Source organism: Artibeus jamaicensis, unplaced genomic scaffold (assembly GCF_021234435.1).
Source record: "Artibeus jamaicensis isolate MK-2021 breed Jamaican fruit bat unplaced genomic scaffold, CSHL_Jam_final scaffold_916, whole genome shotgun sequence".
Taxonomy (NCBI): Eukaryota; Metazoa; Chordata; class Mammalia; order Chiroptera; family Phyllostomidae; genus Artibeus; species Artibeus jamaicensis.
The window spans coordinates 27,644,413-27,666,551 of record NW_026522059.1 but is presented as its reverse complement, the minus strand read 5'-3'; the positions used below and the strand labels follow the sequence as shown (position 1 = coordinate 27,666,551).

General features: G+C 49.5%; 1 protein-coding gene across 9 annotated transcripts in view; it reads left to right on the top strand.

Annotated features, from left to right (window-relative positions):
- The window catches only part of VPS13B (vacuolar protein sorting 13 homolog B), a 700,507-nt gene that overhangs the window by 672,618 nt on the left and 5,750 nt on the right, over positions 1–22,139 (top strand). For all 9 annotated transcript variants that reach the window (XM_053660831.1, XM_053660829.1, XM_053660828.1 and 6 more), the window contains 6 exons: positions 1,399–1,511; positions 5,194–5,999; positions 10,173–10,349; positions 12,286–12,456; positions 19,498–19,674; positions 21,789–21,891. In XM_053660831.1, the coding sequence (XP_053516806.1) occupies positions 1,399–1,511; positions 5,194–5,999; positions 10,173–10,349; positions 12,286–12,456; positions 19,498–19,674; positions 21,789–21,891 (1,547 nt within the window). The remainder of the gene's footprint in view (positions 1–1,398; positions 1,512–5,193; positions 6,000–10,172; positions 10,350–12,285; positions 12,457–19,497; positions 19,675–21,788; positions 21,892–22,139) is intronic.

The window sequence follows — 22,139 nt, the reverse complement described above, 5'->3', positions numbered from 1 at the left end:
CGAATAGAAATATGGTCAAAGTACTATGGAAATTCAGGTGTAGGAATGGTATCAAGCTGAGGAAAGGAATAGAAAAATAGGAGAATGGAATGGAGTGTCCCTTACACTGTATATGCAAAGATACATAGGATTTTGAAAGGAACTTATGGAAAAAAGTGTATTCTAGGCTCAGGGATGGCTGAGTGTCAGACGAGGGCCTTAGCTGGAACAGTGGCTGCGGAATGAAAAAGAGGGCCCTGGGGCAGGAGGCAGCGGAGCTGGTGCTCTGATGAGCGACAGGCTGCGTGGGATGAGAGAGAGGAGGCAGAGACAGTGTCAGGTGTCCTGGGTACTGAAGACAGTCAGGGTTTCCGAAGGAAGAGCCATTGTACAAGAAAAAAGCGCAATGACCTTGAAGTTGCTTCAGACTTGAGTCTGTGACTCTCTCCTGTAGTTCTGTGTACACTTCTGGTAATTCTGCATTTGGTCAGAATTACAATACACTCATTACGTGTTAGCCAGGCACCTAGCTTGGGTCCTTCATCCAGAAGTGTTCGTCTTTTACTTGCGTCCTAACAATAACAAGGGCCCCGCTTGGACTGAATGGATACTGCAGATCATCGGAATCAACGTTCCCAAACATGGAGGTTCTTGCCCCAACCCTCAAGTAATACTGGCTGCACACATGATGTATTTGGAGTTTTGTTTCAGATAGTTCTGTGTTCAAATATTCATCCATTTAATCAAATTCAGTACTTATGGCTGGAAGGACATCTGTGCTGGTGGTCTGGCTTCTGGCTTCTGAGATAGAATGTTTTTTAATTCTCAGTCCACCTTCTCAGTCACTGCAGAAAAATTAATTTAGATTCCAATCAAATGAAGTTATCCGACAGTCCTGTGACAAGTTTTGTAAAGGACCTGGGAAGGATGATGGCCTGCCCTGTTGGTGGGTTTGTGGGTAGGTTTTTGTGTCCCCAGCGTAGAACAGCATCTTCATGGTAGTAAGTCAACACTCAAGGACCTGACAGGTTTTTGTACATTGCATTTCAAGTCTGGAGTTTTAGAGGGCCTTCTTTCCCACAAAAATCCATACGCACGCATAGAGCTGGCCCATGGCTGGGCTACAGCCCTCACAGGGCTGTCTGCCAATTCCAAAGACGTGGAGAATGAAGATATTCTCGTGCCCTGTCGTCCACCTTTCTTTTTCTCTGAACCTTACTACTGGATATTGAAAAATCTGGGTTTGACTTTTCTCTTTTTCATTTCATGTCAGCTGAATAACCTGTGCACATGGATATAAAGACATATAACCAGGAAGTGTTTATGGTATTGAATCAGAACTTGAGGCATTTAGAGTTGGTCATTTCAGTGGTGTTTCTTATTTCTTTTTAATCAGAGATCGAATATACTTTTTTGCAGATTGTGTTCCTGACTGGCTTTGGTTATGTATATGTGGACATTGTCCATCAGTGTGGCACCGTCTTCATCACTGTGGCCCCAGAAGGAAAAGCAGGACCTATTTTGACCAATAGGTAGGTTTGATTTTTATCCCAGTAGCAGTGATTAAGCTTTCCCATTATGAAGTCATAAACCTATTATGCACCATTTTTTGTCACACCTATTTATACCTGAAAGCTTTCGGTTGATTATTATGCAGTCCATCAGGATGTGGTCGTCAGCATTGACTCGTGTATAATAGCATCTATTGTCTTACTTGGGTACCCCTTCCAGTTCTTCATGATGTTAACAAACTGATTTCCAAACGAAGGCATACATCTTAAAATTAAACGTTATCATTAGCATGAAATGCACGTTAATACTTCTGCATCCACATGACATCCTGGTGGTTAGTAACTGGACTTAGCAGTTAGAGCTGCGTGAAAAGGCAGCTCCCCTCAGAGCCACACTGTCCCCTTTCGCCTGAGTGTTGCCATCAGGTCTCACAGGCGTGAACCAAAGAGTTGGAATCCTCACTTTAAAAACTCATACTGTTCAGCAGGAAGAACAGGAAGGTAGCCTGTTCCTCCAAAAAAGGACAAAGCACATGAGCAGAAAATTCTAGAAAGAGTAAATACAAGTAATCAAATGAAGGCATATTTAAATAACATGTTACCTGTCATATTAACAAAAATTATTACCACTTTCTGGAAAGCACTTTAGAAATATATATTAAAAGCTTTAAAATCCCTTTGGCTTGGAAATTTTAATTTTAAGAATTTAAGAGATAAAACAATCATTAAAGAAATAGTCAAAGATATATGCAGAGAGATATATGAGTATATTACCTTGCCAAATATAATGGTCAACATATCCAGAGTAGAAATGCCCGTCAGTAGGGGAATGGATAATACATAAATGTCCCATAAGTGGTATATCCTCAGAAAGTAGACTTAGAGGATTTCAGTGGACTAGAAAGATGCATGTGATAAACCTAAAATAGAGAAAACATTATAAAGTTGAGTGTATAAGTATTACCCTAGTTATGTGTCATGTGTACCTGTATGTGTAGATGCATAAATATGAATGCACACACATTCCTTCTCTTTCTGCCTCGCCCTCCCTCCCCCTCCCTCCCTCTTCCTCCCTCCCTCTCTCTCTCTCACACACACACAGAAATCATTCCTAAAAAGGAGCCTGAAAAAAAAATAAAAATTGTTAGAAGATAGGGGTTATAAGTGATTATTATTTAATAATTTTTGTATTTTCATTTTCTACCGTAAAACTTTATTTTGTAATTAGAAAAATTAATCTATTATTAGTTTTAACAATATAAAATAATACCAACTTTGATATATTTGTTTAGGTCCTTTTTAAAAAAAGTTTCTAGCTTTTCACATATGGTTAGGAACTCATTAATTTGGACCCTGCCAAATTATCATTAATTCGATTTTATAATATTTCAAACAAGGTTGGGTAGAATGTTTTCTTTGCTTAGCAGTGCTTGTAAAATATCAATTACATAACAGAATTAGAGACTAAATTTGAAATTGCATAGTACAAAATTTCACATCTGCCTGAGACTTTCAGAAACATTTTTAGGGCATTAATAGGGCATTGCTGATGGCAATAGCGGCAATCCATACATTCAGGGATAGGAGCAGGCAAGGCACAGCTGTTTACTTGCACTGCCTTAATTCATTCAACAAATGTGTTCAAGTGTTTGGTGGATTCCAGTTGCGGTTCTAAGGGCAGTGATACATCACTAAATAAAGAGACCAAAATCCCTGCTCTTGAGGAAATTGTATTCTCATAGGCACAGAATGGAAAAACAAAGAATAAACATAATAAAGGAAATTTTATAGAAGTCATACTTCTAAATTTATTTTATTATACTCAAATGTAAGAACATTTGGCATTCTGCAGCTATAAAAACAGAGCCAAGTAAGAAGGACATAGGGACAGAAAGAGCAAAGCTTCTAAAAACTGGTGCAAGTCTCACCAGGGAGCTGGCGTTTGAGCAAAGACCTGAAAGCAGCAGGAGGGTTGGCAGTGTGCTTGTCTGGGGGAAGAGCTTTCCAGAGAGCGGGCACAGGCAGTTCAAAGGCCCGACCCAGTTGGCCAGTGCATCAGAGAAGCAGGGCAGGGGCGCCGGTGCGGCCCGATGCAATGGAGGGAAGCGAGAGTGTGGTTCCTGAGCTCAGAGAGGGGAGGGCAGGAAGGAGGGGACCCCTCACGCGGGGCTGAGTCTTAATTCTGAGTGAAACGGGGAAGTCCTTGGAGCTTTTTGAGCAGAGAAGTTTCATGGTCTGACCTAAATTGTTGGCTGCTTTGTTGAAGTAGATTATAGAAGCAAGGGTGGAGGTGGGGAGACTAGTGAGGAGACTGATTATTGTTCACACTGGGGAGGGAGAAGACACAGTTTCTCTGGATGTCCTTTTAAGGACAGGCAACGGGACTTCCCTGGTGCGTTGGGTAAGGGCTGAAAAGAAAGGCATCAAGGAGGAGTCCGGAACTGTTGGTGTAACAGCTGGTAAAATGTGGCTGCCATTAGCTGAGGTGGGAAGACGGTGTAGATTTGGGGGTAGGACCAAGAGTCTGGTTGCAGACCTGACAGATGGCGCTTCGTTTAGACGTGTGAGGACTCTGTGGATGGGCAGTTACATGCATAAGACTGGAGTGTGGGGCGGGGTGCTCGGCCGACTGTGGGCTTTAGAAGTCGTCAGCATATAGCTGTCCAGTCTCACACCATGAGACTGGACAGGATTTCCAAGGGCACGAGGGAGTGGAGATGGAGAAGAGGACCAAGGGCTGAGCGTTGGGCACCTTGACTTGAAGAAATCTGGGTGAAGAGGAAGGAGCCACGTGGTGACTGAGAATGGATGCCCAGAGGTAGAAGGTACGAGAGAAGACACGTGAAGATACTATTTCCAGCAGGAGGGAGTCAGCGACATCAAACACCACTGTAAGCTGAGTGAGCCACAGACTGAAAGTCCGCCATTTGATGTCGCCACGCGGAAGTCACTGGCCACCTTGAGGAGAGTTGCCTGGGCAGACTGGCGGGGTCAGAAGCCTGTGTGGAGCAAAGAGAAGGGTTGAGAGAAAATGGAAGGAGAGGAATAGAAGACAATGTGTACAGAAAATGCCTTGAAGGTTTTTTTGTAAGAAGGATCAGGAAGAGGAGCGGTAGATGAGTTCTAAGAGGGCTTTTTTAACATAGAAGAAATAGCAGCGTGCTCATAAGCTGCTAGTCATGATGAAAACGAGTGACTGCCTGGAGGAGGTGAGCAGAGGGACCGGGCCCGTGGAGACGTGGGCTCTGGAAATGGCTGGGCAGCGGCGCCCGGGCCGGACGCTGGCAGGGGGCTGCTGGGGCAGGAGCCTGTGCGGAGTTTTCTTTGGGGCGCTTCACTCTCCCAATTTAAGGAGTCCTGGTGGTTTTATTAGTCCTTCTGCCTCGTGATGATTATGACAGGGGATTAGTGCTAGGAGACTAGAGGGATTTGGGAGTAAAAATCTGGTGTTGATAAGGGAAACACATAGAGGAACGTGACAAGAACTCGCAGTAGTCCCATCGGGAACATTTCCCAACATTGCTGGAGTGTGACCGGCTCTGTCCAGACACTATGTACTGAAAGTTGAGTTCTTGCATGTCCCTTAGGAGAAGCTCGTGGGACATCAGGAGGTGTTTAATAAGGACTATCATTTAAAAAAAAAAAAAAAGAAAGGGAGAAAGAAACAGGGGGAGACTAATGTTCTTTTCCTTTTCTCCTCTAGAAATCTGGAGAAGATGGTGACATTTAAAATGTTCATCACTCAGTTGAGCCTGGCAGTGTTTGATGACCTCACCCACCACAAAGCATCATCTGAACTTCTGAGACTCACGCTGGACACGGTTTTCCTGCAAGTGGCCCCCGCGGCCTGTCACCTCCCCGGGGAGGAGCCCGGCGCTGCGCCCTTCCGGCTCCACCGCGTGGAGCTCTGCTGCGGGGACCTGCAGCTGGACAACCAGCTGCACAACCAGTCCAGCTTCCACTTCGCCGTCCTGGTCTGCCAGGAGGGAAAGCCAGACCCCACCCCGTCTGCCAAAACGCAGAGTCTCCTCGCATCCAGCAAGGATTTGGAAGAATACAAGAAAAAATGTTTCGTCAAACTCTGCCTCACCTTCACGGAGGGCGAGAGCTTCCTGTTTGCTATTAATGAGTTCAGTTTTGAGTTGAAACCTGCCCGACTGTATGTGGAAGACACGTTTGTCCACTACATCAAAACTTTGTTTGAGACCTACCTTCCTAGCAGCAGCCTGGACAGTCAGCCCACGGCGCTCTCGGGTGGTGAGCGGGCACTGCCCGTGCAGGTCAGACAGCACGCCCGGGCCTTGGTGAACCCGGTGAAGTTGCGGAAACTGGTGATACAGCCGGTGAATCTCCTCGTCAGCATCCACGCGTCCCTGAAGCTGTACATAGCCTCCGACCACACTCCGCTCTCCTTCTCGGTGTTTGAAAGAGGCCCCATCTTCACCACGGCCAGGCAGCTTGTCCACGCCCTGGCGATGCACTACGCCGCCGGGGCTCTTTTCCGAGCAGGTGAGGACGTGGCCGAGGGCCTGGGGAGCTAGAGCCTGGGCAAAAAGGAGACGCTCTGGGGTAGCGCCTCACGGGCGTCAAGACGTGGGGAGGCAACACAGTGAGGGGGGAGGCCTGTGGGCTGCGCAGTCAGACAGCAGCGGGTTTCGGTCTGGACTCCGTGAGGCCTCGGTCACGCTGCCGAACCTCCCCAGGTCTCAGTTTCCTCAGCCATATAATGGGGTGGGGGGTGTGAAGTTTTTTGAGAGGATACAACGAAAGTATACAATAGTGCCCTGAATTTTGCTTGGCACTTAATAAACATTAAAGCAACAGTAGCTGTTTATTCGCTGTTACATAACTTAGGATTGTAATTCCATTTAGCAAGCAGTCCTTTGGCTCCCTGCAGGTACAGAGCTCTGTATTTGCACAGTAGTGCAGCTGGGGAAAGTGGCCCCGGCCCTACAGCCCAGGCGGGAAGGAAGTACAGTTCTAGGTTGTTAGCTTTCTTCGTGACAGTCCTTTAGGAATAGCTGCAAGGAGAGAAATTCAAAGGATCTGTTTGCTCACAAGATGCACAAAGACCCTTCGACCCCCCAGCGCAGCCCTGCCTGTCTCCGTAGACGGAGCAGAAGGCTGTCACTGCCTCACCCTCTCTCCACAGACCCGAGCTGCAGAAGTCTGCAGGGCTGGTTCGAACCTGTGTACAGATGCTGTCTGGTTGGGGGGCAGGGCACTACCAGTTGAGTGTTGGGGACCAGGCATGGCAGCAGTTTTCAACCTTTTTTCTCTGATGACACAGAGAAGCTAATTACTAAGATTCTGTGGCACACCAAAATACAGATTATATTTTTTGCCAAATCTCACACACACAAAAAGGTATAATTTAGATTCATTCATACCAGACAGCTATTGTGTTGGCTGCTGTCATTTTTTTATTTGACAGTCTCCAAGGGAAAGGAGGTCAGTGCCCCTGACTAAATAGTCAGGTACTGCATGTTTTAAAAATTCCTGTGGCGCACAAGTTGGAAATCCCTGTTGTATGATAATCAGCATCAAAGCCCACGTTCCTGACCCTAATGCATTCAAAGGGGGTCTCGGTTTGACAGTCTGGCTCCTTGTGTTCCCATGAACTCAGGCAATGCACCCCAGCCAGAGTCGTCTTGAGACCCCTTTCTGGTAACGAACACAAACTTCTTACTTTCTGAGAGTAACAGAGGAGAGACCCTCTGTAAGTAACGTACTTGGTGAATGCTCTCCCGTAGAAGATTACCGTCATAGCAGCAAATGACCCATGTCGCTGCCATATTGGTCAGATTTGTAGAGTTAACAGGGTTAACCAGCCCTCCTAAGTGAAAATGACAAGGTCTGGGGAGGGCCCTGCCCAAACTGTTGTTTTGATAGCTTGCACAACAATGAAGAAATATTTCCCTCTTGCTAAGAAATTGTTTAAAAATAAGCAGTTAAGATTTCAGATTTAATAGATGGGTATAGTTATAAACAATTCCAGGAACTTACCCTTTCAGGCCATTTTTGCTTTTAGCATGAGAAGTGGGCATGTAGGTTACTGAGCTCTGGTCTGAGCCTGGGCAGGACGGCCCCCCGTCCGGTCAGCACGGCACCGGCAGTGAGGTGGGGGCCGTCGGTGCAGCGACCTGGCGGAGAGACTCCAGCCGCGGCTCTAGGAGCCGTGCCCTGCACCCCGTGTGCTGAAAGTGATCGCTTTGTTCTGTTTTGTGTTTTTAATGAGCTTTCCCAAGAACGTTCTGTTTGGATTTTTTTTGTAATCCACTTAAAAATCATCTAAGCTGTTGTCCCAGCCTCATTATATGCTGAGACAAGAAATTCTAACATAAAGGGCCAAGATTTTAGGGCCCGTTGGGAATTCTGTCACTAAAAACCTACAATCTGAAGAGTATCTGGAAGAAAGCGGTGACGGAACGAGTTGGAAATGGGGAGACGTAGGAGGGAACCAAGCCCAGGTTCACAGCATTAAGGGGGAGGTACTTCCATTCTTGTAGGAAGGGACAGAGCTTGCCTGGGAGGGAACAGGCTGCGTAAAGAAGCAGTAAATTAGAAATGAGTTGCCAGCCCTCTTTAAAGGAAAGAACGTGGGCTTTATAATTCCCTGGGGCCCTCTCTACCCTCTCAGTCTCTGATGGGACACCAGACAGACACCTCTTTTCAAAAAAAATGGAAAAGTCAGAGAAGGATATATTTGCTTTTGGAGGGAAATAGTTTTTTGGTTTGTTTGTTTTTTAAAGAGTGCCCTGGGATCCTTTCTGGCCAGCCCAGATGCCCCTGAGAAGTCGCTCTGGTCCACTCGTAGCCCTCCCGTAAGGCCATAGGCCTAATCCCAAAGACCCATCCCCACCTCCGCCTAGAGGGAGGCTGTGTTTCCGCCTACTGTGAGCCCTTGCACTGGGAGCTTTGCTTGGCAGTAGCTACTTTCTTCTTCATTTCTATGTGGAATCATTGGAGCAAAGAGGAATTAAAGTGTCTCTAGGCCAACCTGCCATCTCCAGGTGGAACCTAACAACTATTCTGAGCTAAAGGGCACCTGCTCTTTCTTTATGTCCAGAGAGGGTCTGCCAAGGCAGAGTAGTCCACAGCCTTCCACAGGACCCTGCCTACTCCTTGTACCCTGGGCTCCCCACGTGGTAGGGGCGGGGGCTTGTTTGGAATCAGTTAAACCTGGGTTGGAAACCCAGCTCACGAGTCTGACTACTGGAGGGGTTGTGAGCAATGGTCTTAGTCTCTGAGCTAGTTTCCTCCTCCTCCTGCCTTCCTGGGGGAATGTGGAGACTGGGTATTAATCACGTCAGATTCTCCTCTCTCCTCTGAGCGAGGCCTAGTACAGTTCCTCAGTGCAGGGAGAGGTTCACTCATGAGCAGTCCGAATTTATGCAAAGGGAGGTAACAGTACTTCTCTTGCACAGTTGCCTATGAGAACTTAAGATGTTGAATGCCTGGGACCTATATGCCCTTTCATTTATAATCATCTTGTAGAAATTATGTCCTGAAACCCTAATGTTATCTTTCTACTCTCCCAGAGAAGAGAGGTGGACTCGAAGTTTAAGAATGTCCCTCTCTACAATAGCTGGGCCCAGGTCCTGTTAGGGCTGCCACTGAGCTATCCACCCACATCTTCCCAGGCCTCTGGGATTGGTGACGTGACTGGGGCTCTCTGTCACAGGCCTGTCCTCCAAGAGTCCACTGGTGAGGCAGGATTGGCTCCCACATGGGTCCCGTCCCCAGGGCCTCCCTATTACAGTGTTTCCTGGGGAGGTTAATGGGTTACCAGAGAAGTCACCTGTTCAGAATGCCCCTCACCTTTGCCCTGGGCCCTTGCCTGCACTTTTGGTCTGCTGGGCAAGAGCCCCAGTGCCCCAGCCCGGAGGGGACGATGGAGGGAACCACAGCCAGAGTCCACACCAGAGCCATGTTCCCACGGGGCAGTGCACACGGCAATCAGGCCACTGAGCAGGCCAGCTCCTGGCAGGCCCCGTGCACATAGGAAACCAGATCCAAAGCGCGCCTCCTGGGACTCTCACAGGGAACACTCCCCTCTCACTAACCTAATCAGTATGTCCGTGTCACTGAAGTTTACACAACTGCAGCTGGGGTTGAACAGGAGACATTTATCTGGCTCCAGCTCTGCTCTAAAGGGAAGCACTCAGCTTGGTAGGATTGGGAAAGATTAAAAATAACTCCTCCATCTTTGTCAAAACTTTGCATCCCACTTGTAACACCCCATTTAGCATCTGGCCTCCCCTCCTGACCAGGCATCTTCTCATCCCAGCGCTGCTGCTGCCCGGAAGAGGTCTCGGAGATAACACTGCAGCCCGCACACACCTGCAGCCGGAGGGACCGCCTTTCCCCGGGCAGGTCGGAGCGTGGGTCCCCCTGCACACCGGACCCTTTTAGCAGGAACATAGGATTCCAGCAGGGAAGTCGTATTAAAGCCATTTGTGAGGCTGCCAGAAGGATCACTTTGATTTATAAAGTATGAAACTTTGCCACATCTGAATTCACAGTGAATGAGTTATTTCCCATATTTTGCTCCAAAGGAGCTTATTGCATTCTCAATTCTAGTGTGAAAAATGAATTGCAGGGAAAATATGTCATTTTCCCCAAATGTTGAAAGTGCTATATTTAAGGTTTCAGTAACCCCTTCCCTTTGGTCCCTTCCAGGCTGGGTGGTTGGATCTCTGGAAATCCTCGGCAGCCCGGCGAGCCTGGTGCGAAGCATCGGCAATGGCATCGCCGACTTCTTTCGGCTTCCGTACGAGGGGCTGACCCGAGGCCCTGGAGCCTTTGTGAGTGGAGTTTCCAGGGGGACAACGTCATTTGTAAAACACATTTCCAAAGGTAGTTATTTTGGTTCCTCATAATAATGCCTCATTTCATTCCTTCTTGTCTTATTTTTTATTCTTAAAGAACGTGTTTAAGTTCTAAATGCATTTGGTTTGCCTCTAGCTTTGTTTGGCTTGTTAGCTCACAGTGAAATGTTAGGGTTGTAACAGAGCTCGTATATAATGTCTTATGTTTTAAACAGATCAGCGCTTGCCTGTGTAGTGTGTGAAAATGTTTCAGAAACTTCAGAATTTTAAACCTCCCGTTGGGAAAACACGGACTGGCTCAACTGTTATTCCATGTGATAAATACAGAAATATTAAAGGTGTTCAGGACTTCTGCTAAACATCAGAAACCCTACACTGTGTTGCCTCATCGTGTGTTTTTAAATGTAGATTCAGTTGTCATAACTTTTGAGAGGATGTGGATGCCGCTCTGATGTGGAGGCCGCTCTGGGGGAAACAGCCAACCCGCCTCCCGCAGGCCACGTACACAGTGCCATCTGGTGGCCCCGACCGGCCACCAGGCAAGAAGCCCGGCCCTGTACACGAAGGGAGCTGTTTTCTTCTCATCCGTGTGTTCGCTTGACAGCATTTTGGTCATGTTGGCAGTGACCAGGGAACTAACGAGGGCCATCTGAGTCCCTTTTTCTTCTCAGCAGGAGGCAGGGAAAACAGGGCAGAGGGCTTCTCCCCCGTCAGAGGCTTTTATGAGCAGGCAGGTTACAGAAGTCTCTAGAAGGCCTCAAAAGACAACTTGGGCTTGAAATAGGAGAACCCATGGTCCCTGGAGGGGGACTGGGCAGAGACCAACAAGAGCAATAAACCACCCCTCCCCACCCGCCCCATCCCCGAGCCCCGTGGTCAGAGGCGGGGAGCTGAGCCGCAGGAGCTCACAGATGAGTCACCGGTGGGTCCCTCACTCTCCACACTTACATCTTGGTGGTTCTGTTGTTTTAATTTTAAAATATGACAACGAGCACCTGCTACATTGAAACCCATCAGTAATTTCAGCATGCTGACTCACTGCTTGTCTTCTACACTTGCTCTCTCAGCAAAATCCCTGTGGTTTGTTGGGATCTGTGTGTATGTGTGTGTGTGTGTGTGTGCGCGCGCACATGTATTTCCTTTTCAGATGACTGGTAAAGATGCAGCTGCAAAAACCATATCGATAACAAATGAGCTAATTCATTAGCTTCAGAAAGGTGTCCATTGGTATCATTCAGTTTTGCTCGTTGAAATCTATGCAGACTTTCCCGGGGGGTGGGAGATTCTGAATATTTTGAGCAAGAGGCTGACATAGCTTTTCTTAGGGAAAAAACAGACAGAAGCCTGGCTTTCACCTGATTTGCTCCCTTTATTGTCCTTACATTTTTCAGTTAACATCCTGAGTATCAAAATTGCACATACTCTTTGTGGCACAATAATCATTTCCTCAAAATGCCAAATGCTAAACTTGAACATCTCCTTTTACTATGACTGAAATAATAAGGAGGGAATAATTTGTAGTCCTAGAGTAGAAACCTTTCTTTGCAATCTGTCAAAAATTCAGCAGCTAACCTTAACCCTTCAACTCAGAGCAGGCAGATTTACCCTTCAAAACTGGGTCTTGGTGAGGACTCCGAAACTGTTTTAGCCAAGCCTTGACAATCAAATGGTAGCGCATGACAGTCTCATATGAAACTCTGGATATTTTTCTGGTGACAGAGGTCATCCTACCCCTTTGGAGGAGTGCCACCACCGGCGTAAGCAAGTGCTAATTTTCACCTCATTTTTGCAAGGTTCATGCTTCCAGCTGCCCAAGAGGAAGCCACCATCACTCACCGTCTGGGCACATCCAGTATGTGGTGATGGGGAGAACAGATGTGCTCCCGCGGGCCCTGGGGACCACTCTCCCTGGGTGCTCCACATACGTGACCAGGAGGCCAACCCACGTGCTCTTGTGCCCGCAGGTACCCTCACCTCCATCACCAACCTGGCCACGAGCCTGGCCCGGAACATGGACCGACTGTCGCTGGATGAGGAGCACTACAACCGGCAGGAGGAGTGGCGGCGACAGCTCCCGGAGAGTCTGGGCGAGGGGCTGCGGCAGGGCCTGTCCCGGCTGGGCATCAGCCTGCTCGGTAAGGGGCTGCTGGGACGTGTGCTCAGGGTGCCCTCTGGCTCTGGCGAGGGACACGGACTCCCAGGACAGGGGTGGTTGGAAAGTTCGCATCCTTTCTGTAGACAAAGCTGAGGCCCAGAGGGGATATGGCCCTCACCCTGGTGCCTGCCCTGAGTCACTGAGGCTCAGGAACAGGACATGGCCGTGACAGGGCCGTCCTGTCTGACGAGAAGGCCACCTGCGCAAGCTCCCTGCTTGGCTTCCTTTGCCTCTAGTGTGGAGCGTCCCTCCAGGCTCTGCCCCCCAAACAGAATCACGCCATGGAAGGCCCCCTGCACATGGGGGTGAGCTCAAGGGCAGCAGCACACGGCCCTGTGCTTGTTACAGGGAGTCCCAGGTCCTCGGAAGCCTGGCCTCTGCACACCACAGGTACCGCGGGCGCCTGCTTCGGTTCGAGAAGCACTCGATCGACTTGCAGTGGTCATGTAAACCCCAGTGAGGGGCTCACTGTTTGCTTTTTTTTTTTTAAGAATGCCAGATCAGTCTGACTCAGGATAATTATCATTTGTTGAGTTGCCAGATGGTATAGTTAGAGGTGAAGATTGCTATGGTATTTCCAAATATTACAAATGTTTGAAAAATAAGTTGCTTTGGAAAAATCTATAAAAAGGAGGCTTCAGAGCTGAACTTTTGCAGAGCAGGATTTTCAAGGGTATTTTTTGTTTATTTGTTTGCAAAGGAATTTAAAACTGTATTGCTTGGCAGCGGGCCTGCCGGCATCTGAAGGAGTGTGCGTCTCACGGGGATCAAAGTGCCCAGTGCAGAGCGAACAGGGGTCAGAAAAGTGGAGCTTGAAATGATTTGTCCTCTCTCCAGTCTGCTGCGCCAAACACAACCCTCCACTCACCGTGCAGCCGGCTGAGGCTCTGAGAGGACCCAGTAAAATGTTCCAAGAGCAGGTTAAGCTACTAGAAACTAAGTCAACATTTGGTGATGTGCGGCACTGTCATTGAATAACATGTGGAAACCAGGAGGCTTACAGCTCGGGGAAGGGACTGCTGGGTAGAGGGGCATCCCTGGCTGTTCTGGGGAAGGGCGGGGTGTGGGGTGGGCCACGTGCTCAGGAGCCACGGGCCCCTGGCCAGGGTGTTCAGGTCCCTTCTTTTTGACTCCCGACAGACAAGTTCTTCTCTGAACCTGGGTCTCTCCAAACCTCAGGGCTGGGAGAACGACTGTTAGAAGACACGATGGCCAGTTGTGTGCCAGCCACAGGGCCTGCATTTGGTAGTCAGAACCCGTCGTGATAAAAGGACTGTAAGAGTTGCTTGATGTTAAAGAGGGTCACGCGAGCCACGGCAGGAGCCTCTTTGCTTTATTTTAGTCCAGTGGGTTAAGTTGCTATAACCACAAAAAGTGACAGCCTTGGGTGCCTCAGGTCATTGTTCAGAGTCTGCGGGACCTCTTTATGCTCAGAATTCTGGGCTCCGTGCCCTCCTGCTCCAGGCAGAAGAGCTTCCTTTCTTCCACTCGAGCCCTTCTCGGAGCTCCGGGTGCTCACAGGGGAGACCTGAGCTGGCTGGTGTGTGGCTCTTTCCATCCCGACTAATCTGTTCTCCTCCCGCCCAGAGAAGCCAGTCGCCACTGTACAAAGTTGTACCTGAGGGTGGGACTCACTTGTGGGGGGAGCCATGGTTCCACCTTTGCGATGTCGCCCTTTGGGGCGTGGCTCCCGTTGTGATCGGAAAGCTTTATGCAAGGGAATCATTTAGTCTGTGGAAACTGCAGAGGGCTCACAGAGCTTTTCTGCATGTCTGGTCGCTTGCAAAAGCCTAGGGCTTCTGGGGGTAACGTAAATCCTCCCCAGCGTGTGCTGATGGCACCTACAGATGGACGCTGGCCTGGCCCTGGGCCCCCAGGAGCTCTGCCCCCAGCAGCACGCCCTGAGCTCCAGGCACACACAGGTGCTCTCAGACACTGACGTTCACAGTGGGCATCTCAAGGTCAGTCCACACTGGCTTCCTTGCCTCCAAGAATTTAAGAGCTCTCCATGTGCCAAGTAATCATGACGTTATCTTGGGACATCCAGTCCCAGAATTCCCTGATGTGAGGCAAGGAGAGATGGAGAGGACCAACCAAGTCCCCTCACCTGGGAAAGTACAGATTTGTCACCATTTAATCCACACCCAGAAATGCAATATAGTGCCTAACTGAAGCTAGGCTGTTACTTGATAATAGTTTGCAGCCTTTGCTTAGTGAAATCAAAGTGCTGGTTCCTCAGCGCCTTCCTCTACACGACACGGGCGTTGGCGACCCCGTCAATAGGAATGTATTCACAGAGCCCTTCAGGGTGGACGGAGTGCTTTCCCGTCTTACTGGGCCCGCCGACCCCGGGCAGGACCAGAGCCTCGCCTTTCCACATGGCACCCACCGTGCCTGGAAGCAATCAGGCTGTGGGGAGACTGCACAATTGAAAGTTCCAGGGTGGAGAAAACACATTTCCCCCAAATGTCGATGAGGTGGTGGGCCTTCCTGACGCTGCTTTGCCCCCATGGAGACACTGTGGAGTGTTATGAGACACTTGAAAAATCAAAGGGAGCCTTTGGCTTCCGAGCCCAGACGCATCGCCTCAGGTCAGCACGGAAGTGTCAGCTGGCAGGGAGATGCCGCTGAAAGATGCCGCCGAGGCTCTTGGAGGAGCTCCACCAGTTTGTGAACAGCAGAGGCTTTGGAACCGCTTTGTTTCGCCTGCAGAATTGGCACCAGGTTTGCCCACATGCATCAGATCCGGGCCCATCCACCCCGCTTAGTTCTACTGCTCCCTGGAGTCCTCACTGAGAGAGGATGTGAGCCCCGTGTCACAGCTCCACTCCACGTCCCCTCCCAGACGTGCCTGCTCGCTCGTTAATACCACTGGCAGGACATCAGAACTTGCTTGCTGACCCCACGCTTCTTGTGCTGCTGCCCGACTTCTGAAGCATCGATGGATTTCCCAGCAGCCCCACCCTCTGTCCTCACGGCTGCTCCTGGGATGCCACGTGGAATCCCAGCAACATGGGCTTCCACCAGATGAACTAGGATGCGCTCCTTCAGGGAGCGAGCAAAGGGCCGTGCACCCGAGAGAGGACCTCCTGGGCAGTCCCTCTGGTGCCACTGCCAGCCATCGGCAGGCTGGTCCGCAGCCAGGAGGGACTTCAGGGAGACTGCTCCTTCCTTCTCAGCTGGCCAAACTGTGCTGGTCCAAAAAAGCTGACCTCAAGCCGGAATGCCTAGTCCACTCCACAGGTCCCGTTTGTCTCTGCAGCGAGGGGCTGTGCAGTGGGGGCCCAGGGCAGGCCTGTGCCTCTGCTATTGTGATTTGTTTGGTAAAGTACCCAAAATATAATTACAGTGTGTGGTCAGGGCAGCACCGAAATAACCACGCAGGCAGGACTTTCATAGCTCAGGGACACACCGTGTTTTTGCCAGAGACTAGGAGCGAGTCCCAGAAGAGGTGAGGGAGGGCCTTTGCAGTCCCCTGGCTTCGGAGAAAGCCCTTTTCTAAATGCAGGTCTGACGAGGAAACGCCTCCCAGGTTTCTGCCTCAGCAGCACACGTGAGCCACGGGCTCGCCCTCTGGGGCACAGTCTTCCCTCCCTGCCTCGCCCCATCACCTCACAGCCGCCTCCATGTGGCCGCCCACCCCGCGGGCCTGATGCCAGCAGACAAGTTTGGGGATCAGTTTCCACTGCCTGAAGCCTTCGAGCAGGTTTCAGTATGTGACAGTAAATAACTTACCGGTTGTGGGATTTAGCTGGATTCCACTAATCAGAGAGCTTTCTCAAGCCCTGGGAGAAGCAGCCTCTCTGTTCTCCAGCCCACACCTGGTGACCAGGGAGGTGTTGGTGTGAGTGACGGCCAGCTTGCCTGCCCCCAGGGTCGAGTGGGGGCAACGGCATGTGATCTGGCAGCCTTTCCTCTACCTCTGAGAATCTAACACCTTGTCATGGGGTTCAGCCCTTCCACTTTCGGGGGCTTCCCAAATAGTTTATCTGTCAAAGCATAGTAACTGAGCCTTTACTTTGGCCAGTGGCTGGACAAAGTGGAAGATCAAAGGGGAGTGTCACTGGGCTACGTGTGTGTACACACACAGGTGGAAGTTACAGCCCTGTGTGGATGGACAGCCACGGACATCCAGGCCCGTGGACAGGTGAGGCCTGGCACACTTGACGGAAGATGGAAGAGCGTCATCGAAGGAACACCTGCCCCCTGACTCAGTGTGAATAGACTTACTGGAAATGTGCACTTGAAAAAGACATTTCCACCAGAAATGCAAGCAATAAATTAATTCATTGATGAGTTTGTAATTATTTACCCCAGTTTTCCTGCTCTTAAGCATAGAGACCTGTCAAAGAAATGAGATAATGAAATCATGGAAAGCTGTGGTCGTTGATTTCATGCTAGTCACTCTGAACCGTCTGCTTTGAAACGATGTGAACACCAGTCTTCCCAGGGCGCCTGCTCACCCAGGCACTGAAGGCGCCTCCACTGTGGCCGGTTCCATTAATGCGTCCCAGCCGCTGACTCCTGACCTCGTAGACGGAGAACAGAGCATCAGATTCCCCAGACGGAAAATGGGAGGCCAGCTTCCAGCTCCAGTGCCAGGGTGGGTGACTCGGGGGCACAGAAACAGTGACCCCCTCCGTGCCCCCCCGCCAGGGCAGCAGGGGTGGGGTGGGCAGCTGGGAAACAGCCCTGTCGCCTCAGGTCATTCCCAGTCTGTCTGCGCATAAACCTAAGTGGCTCTGTCGAAACTGAGAGGACTGGGATTCTTGAAGAACATTCCCTCTACAATTGACCCGAAGGAACTGGCCTTTGGTGTTACTGGATTTTGTTCAATGGAATATTGCTTAAAATTAGCAGGGCATTAACTGAGACCTGGAAATCTCCATTTACCCGAGAGACTTTGAATTCGTGGCAATTGAAATAATGGAATTTGACAAGTACTAAAATTTCTACCGGGGGACTGTGCATTTTCATTAGTCCTAGCAGGTCTGAGTTGAAAACAGAATTCTGTCAGGAATTGTAGTGAAATGTTTACCTCTTATTTAGTTAGGGGGCCCTCCACTCCATCATGGAAAAAATCCAGACCAGTGAGGCCTTCACTAGGTCCCATCATCGACCCCTGATAGTGAGAGCAGGGGACAGACCATCCCCCCGGGGGGGTGGGGGAATCAGGGCAGACAGCAGTGAGAGCAGGGTTTCATAGCCGTTCTGAAGTTTACGGTAAGTGGCCAAACCTCAGGTATCGTGAGAGAGAAGTTAATTTCTAAGACTAGCAAAGGGGAGAGCCTGTTTCACAAACAGCATCAGGGAACAGGTTGGTGGGTTGGTGAGGCCGTGAATCTGAGTCCTCTAACCAAATCCTGCCTCAGGCCTGGGTCCAAGTGTGAGCTTGGGGGGGGGGGGGCGGGGGATGGAATCTCTCAGTGCCTCCGGGGCCTTATCTAGGGAGTGAGGATAAAGAACCTGCCTGATTCCTGGGATTGTTTGGATTAATGATCTCCTACCAGCACAGCTCTTAGCAAGGTCCCAGGGGCAGAGTGAGCGCTCAGATCAGATTATCATGGTTTAGTGTCAGGAGGCGATTTCGTGGTGCAAACACTGTTGATTGCACTTATACACACCTAGGTGGTGCCACCTGTTATACACTTCGGCAGCATGGAATCGCCTGTTGCTCCTGGGCCACAAGCCTGCACAGCACGTCACTGTACAAAACGCAACATGAAGTCAGTCACAAGGAAAAACGATGCAGTCAGGCCAAGTGGGCCCCCGAGGTGGATGAGGCTGCTGCTGGCGAACCATGGGATGCTGTCATTACAGCAGAACTTTTATCTAAAGGAGTGCACTCTAAAATAATGACCAAAGGTGTAATACAGCAGGTCCCAAAAGTCATCTCATTCTCATGGTGATGAGATGCCATGGGAACTTCACTCTTGTTTGTATCACGTAGCCTGTGGTAAAATCTGCAGAACCTGGTGGTCCCACCACGACCTTAAGTGAGGACCTTATGTCACATAGACCAGTCACATAGGCACGTGCTGTCATCAGATGTTATATAGTGCGCACGATGGGACATGCTGCACGCGATGGGACGTGGTGCACAAGAGCGGATGTGCCACGCCTTCATACGACTGGCCGGCAGGGGGTTCCTTTACACCAGCGTCACCTTAACACACTCCACTGCGGTGCTACTAGATGATAGAATTTTTATAATGGAATTACAGTCTTACGGGACTGCTGTCACATGTGAATTCTGTCATTGACCAAAATGTCATTATACAGCACTGTGTGATAGAAATTATTACTGCCCTAACTGGTGTCGCTCAGTGGATTCAGTGCCCACATGAGAACTGAAGGGTTGCTGGTTGGATTCCCAGTCAGGGCACATGCCTGGGTTGTGGGCCAGGTCCCCAGTCAGGCCATATTTGCCTCTCACATTGATGCTTCTGGCCTTCTCTTTGTCCCTTCTTTCCCCTAAGAATAAATAAACTTAAAAATAAAATATTAAAAAAAGAAACTACTGTGTCAACAACTACTTATTAAGTAATTATTATTAACTTACTGATGAATAATTGCTCTACTTAAAGGGACAACACAGACAGGGGCTGGCCCGCCCGCCGGTTTCCATCCTCCGAACCCACTGAGCGCGTCTCAGGTGCGCAGGCCCTTTCTTTCTCAGGGACTGTGAACCGTCTCTTCCAAGCTGCGTGGCCTGCGTTCTGGAGAAAGCCATGGGGGTGTTGTGTGGATAGTCTGTCGTGTAACAAATCCGGAACCGAGCCTCCCGGGGCCTGAGGGGACCAAACCCAGTCTGAACGTTGCGTGTGGATGAGGCAATAAACGTTTGACTTAAACTTCTCCCAGTATACTTAGGTAACCGGTGAGTAAATGTAAATTAAAGAGCTTTATGAGTGTGGGCTTTCATTTTCAATCCAAATGAAACTATGGCCCAGATGGAAGGTTTCCCCCTTCTCGGAATTTCAAGCCTCAGCCCTTTACCAGGGACTTTGTTGTTTTTCAGGTGCAATTGCTGGCATAGTCGACCAGCCAATGCAGAACTTCCAGAAAACGTCCAATGCTCACGCTTCAGCAGGACACAAGGCCAAGGGTGTGATCTCCGGCGTGGGGAAAGGGATCATGGGGGTGTTCACCAAACCCATCGGCGGAGCTGCGGAGCTCGTGTCGCAGACCGGTTATGGTGAGTGGGGCACAGCCGTCAGGCCAACTCAGGTGCCAGCGGTTGGTTCGTGTGGTCACACCAAGGGCTCCTGAGATGACCTCGCCCCCCACGGCAGAGCAGTGAAAAATAAAAGGGATAAGTCTAGTGGAAATAGCCATCCTTCTCACCTCCTTATGCTTATGTACATGAAGAATAGAATTATAAATTATAAAATTACAGAACCAGGAGATCAGTAATTTCAGTATACGTTTATATGTCACAGAATCTTTTAACAATCCATTTAATAAAATAAACTTCAGTAAAAATAACCAGTTAGTGGTTGAGGGTAATATGTAGAATATATTGAAGCACAGAATGGAATTACCACTTTCCAGGTGAGCAGTTTGAAAGGGAAACTAGATTAGTAGGGAGAAAGCCATCTTCAAATTACAATGTATATTTGGAGAAAGATGAGCACACACGTGTGCATGCATGTGGGTGTGCACACACACGTGAACATGCTGGTCCTTGGAGTGGCTTTCTCACCTGCAGACACTGTGCTGCTCCTGCAGCCAGGTTGAGTCTCCTGGCACTGGCAGCAAAGGTGTGTGGCCTGCAGGTGAACACTCTCGCCCCAAGCAGACAGCAGTGCAGAACTTGGGCTTGTGGCACCACTTGCACTTGGCCTCTTCCCGTGCACATGTGCACACAGAAGAGTAATGGGTGGTGGGAAGTAAGCATGTCATCCCATGCTTATTTCCTGTATTCTTAACAGAACACATGCCAGTGAATTTCAATAAACGAGTGACCGGAATTGCCACCTTTTCATCCATAATCAGTGTCATAATTTTGGCGATAAGGAGGCTGTCTGGCCAGTGTCACACACTACAGGGCTCTGTCCTTTGTCAGACACACGGGCACTCTGCATTCTACATCTGCCATGAAGTCCAGGGGGGAGGACTTTGCACTGCAGACATCCTGCCCCTCAGGAGGTCTGACCAGAGCAGCCAGACCAGAGCGTAAAAGCAGCGTCCGAGAGGGGGAGAGCGGCCCGAATGCCCACACTCAGGCAGCCCTCCGGAGAGGCTCCTTTCAGGGACCACACAGACGCAAACATGTGTTCCTCTTCGCTATCCCCTGCCTCCTCCCCTCTGTTCTCACCCACCGGAAACCAACAGAAAGGTCTGCTGCCGCTCTAAGTGGGCACACACTCCCTTGCCCAGTGCTTACCCAGGAATTAAAAGTGTTCCTTTTGCTGTAGTCCTCAGTGAGGGACAGTCAGCGTGGACTTCATAAATTCCTTTGGTTTTGAAAATGCTGTTGTCCCTCACTCTGCGCTTCCCAGGGCTGAGGCACTCCCCTGTGTGAGAGCATCTCAGAACAGCCTCACATGGCCTTGTCAGTTTCCATCATTCTTGTAAAACTTTTATTACTGCACTGAAGGTTTTACAAACCACTAACTCTTAGTCTAATGACTGCGCCTCATTTGTAAACATTTACAAGCCCTCAGAAAGCACACACACTCTACCATCCTTAGTTCTGGAGTCTCTTCAGACTCTCCAGAAGTGCTGGAGGCCTGCGTGGCCGCTCCTAGGTGCCCTCGTTTGGTACAGGCACCGGGGGAAGCGTGCGATAAACCAGAGGTCCCGAGAGCACTTGTAATTGTATGTGGATTCATGTTTAACAGCTGGATTAGGTCACCTAAGTACTGTATGTAAGCAAGCCATGTGCCTGTATGTGCATCTCCTTGAGCATTGGTTTTTGTTACTTAACCAGCCACAGCACCGATATAGAAGAATTGCAGTATTAAGCTAGAAAGTTAGCTGACAATCTTGACTTTTCACCACGTAAATTGTAAATGATGTGTAAGCTGTTGCCAGGCCCGAGCCCTCCCAGGAGCATTAGGCTTCCTTTAATTGCCGTTGACGCTCAGACTATAGCTCACTCTGATTTCACTCTGGAGCTAATGTAGGATCACCAGGGTCAAGAGCTCTGCAGTGTTTAATGATTATCTGTTCACTTGCTTCCAAAGTTGTGACATCATTTTGGATCTGTAGCATTTTATGGATGGCTCTAAAGCAGATGACATCACTGTAGCATGGAACTGTTTTCCAGAAAACAACTAGTAAAACCTCTTACTTCTCTTACCACAGGTATTTTACACGGAGCTGGACTTTCTCAGCTTCCCAAACAGCGCTACCAGCCAAGTGATCTACATGCTGCCCAGGCTCCAAATAGCCACGTCAAATACATCTGGTAAAACAATCTAGATGCTTCCTCAACTGAACATTTGCACTGCATGTTAACAGGCCCTGCTGCTAGGGGGACCCAATAGGAGCCGTCGTTTTTAGCATCTCAGGCAAATCAAGGGCGTCCTAGAGCCAGAGAAAGTGCCGTCCCCAGATCTGGGCGTACCCTTTAGGATGCACACTGGTAGAGAAACCAGGGCTCGTGGGAGGCCTGGGATTTTCTGTGGAGCCAGTCTTCTGATTGGGGGGACAGCT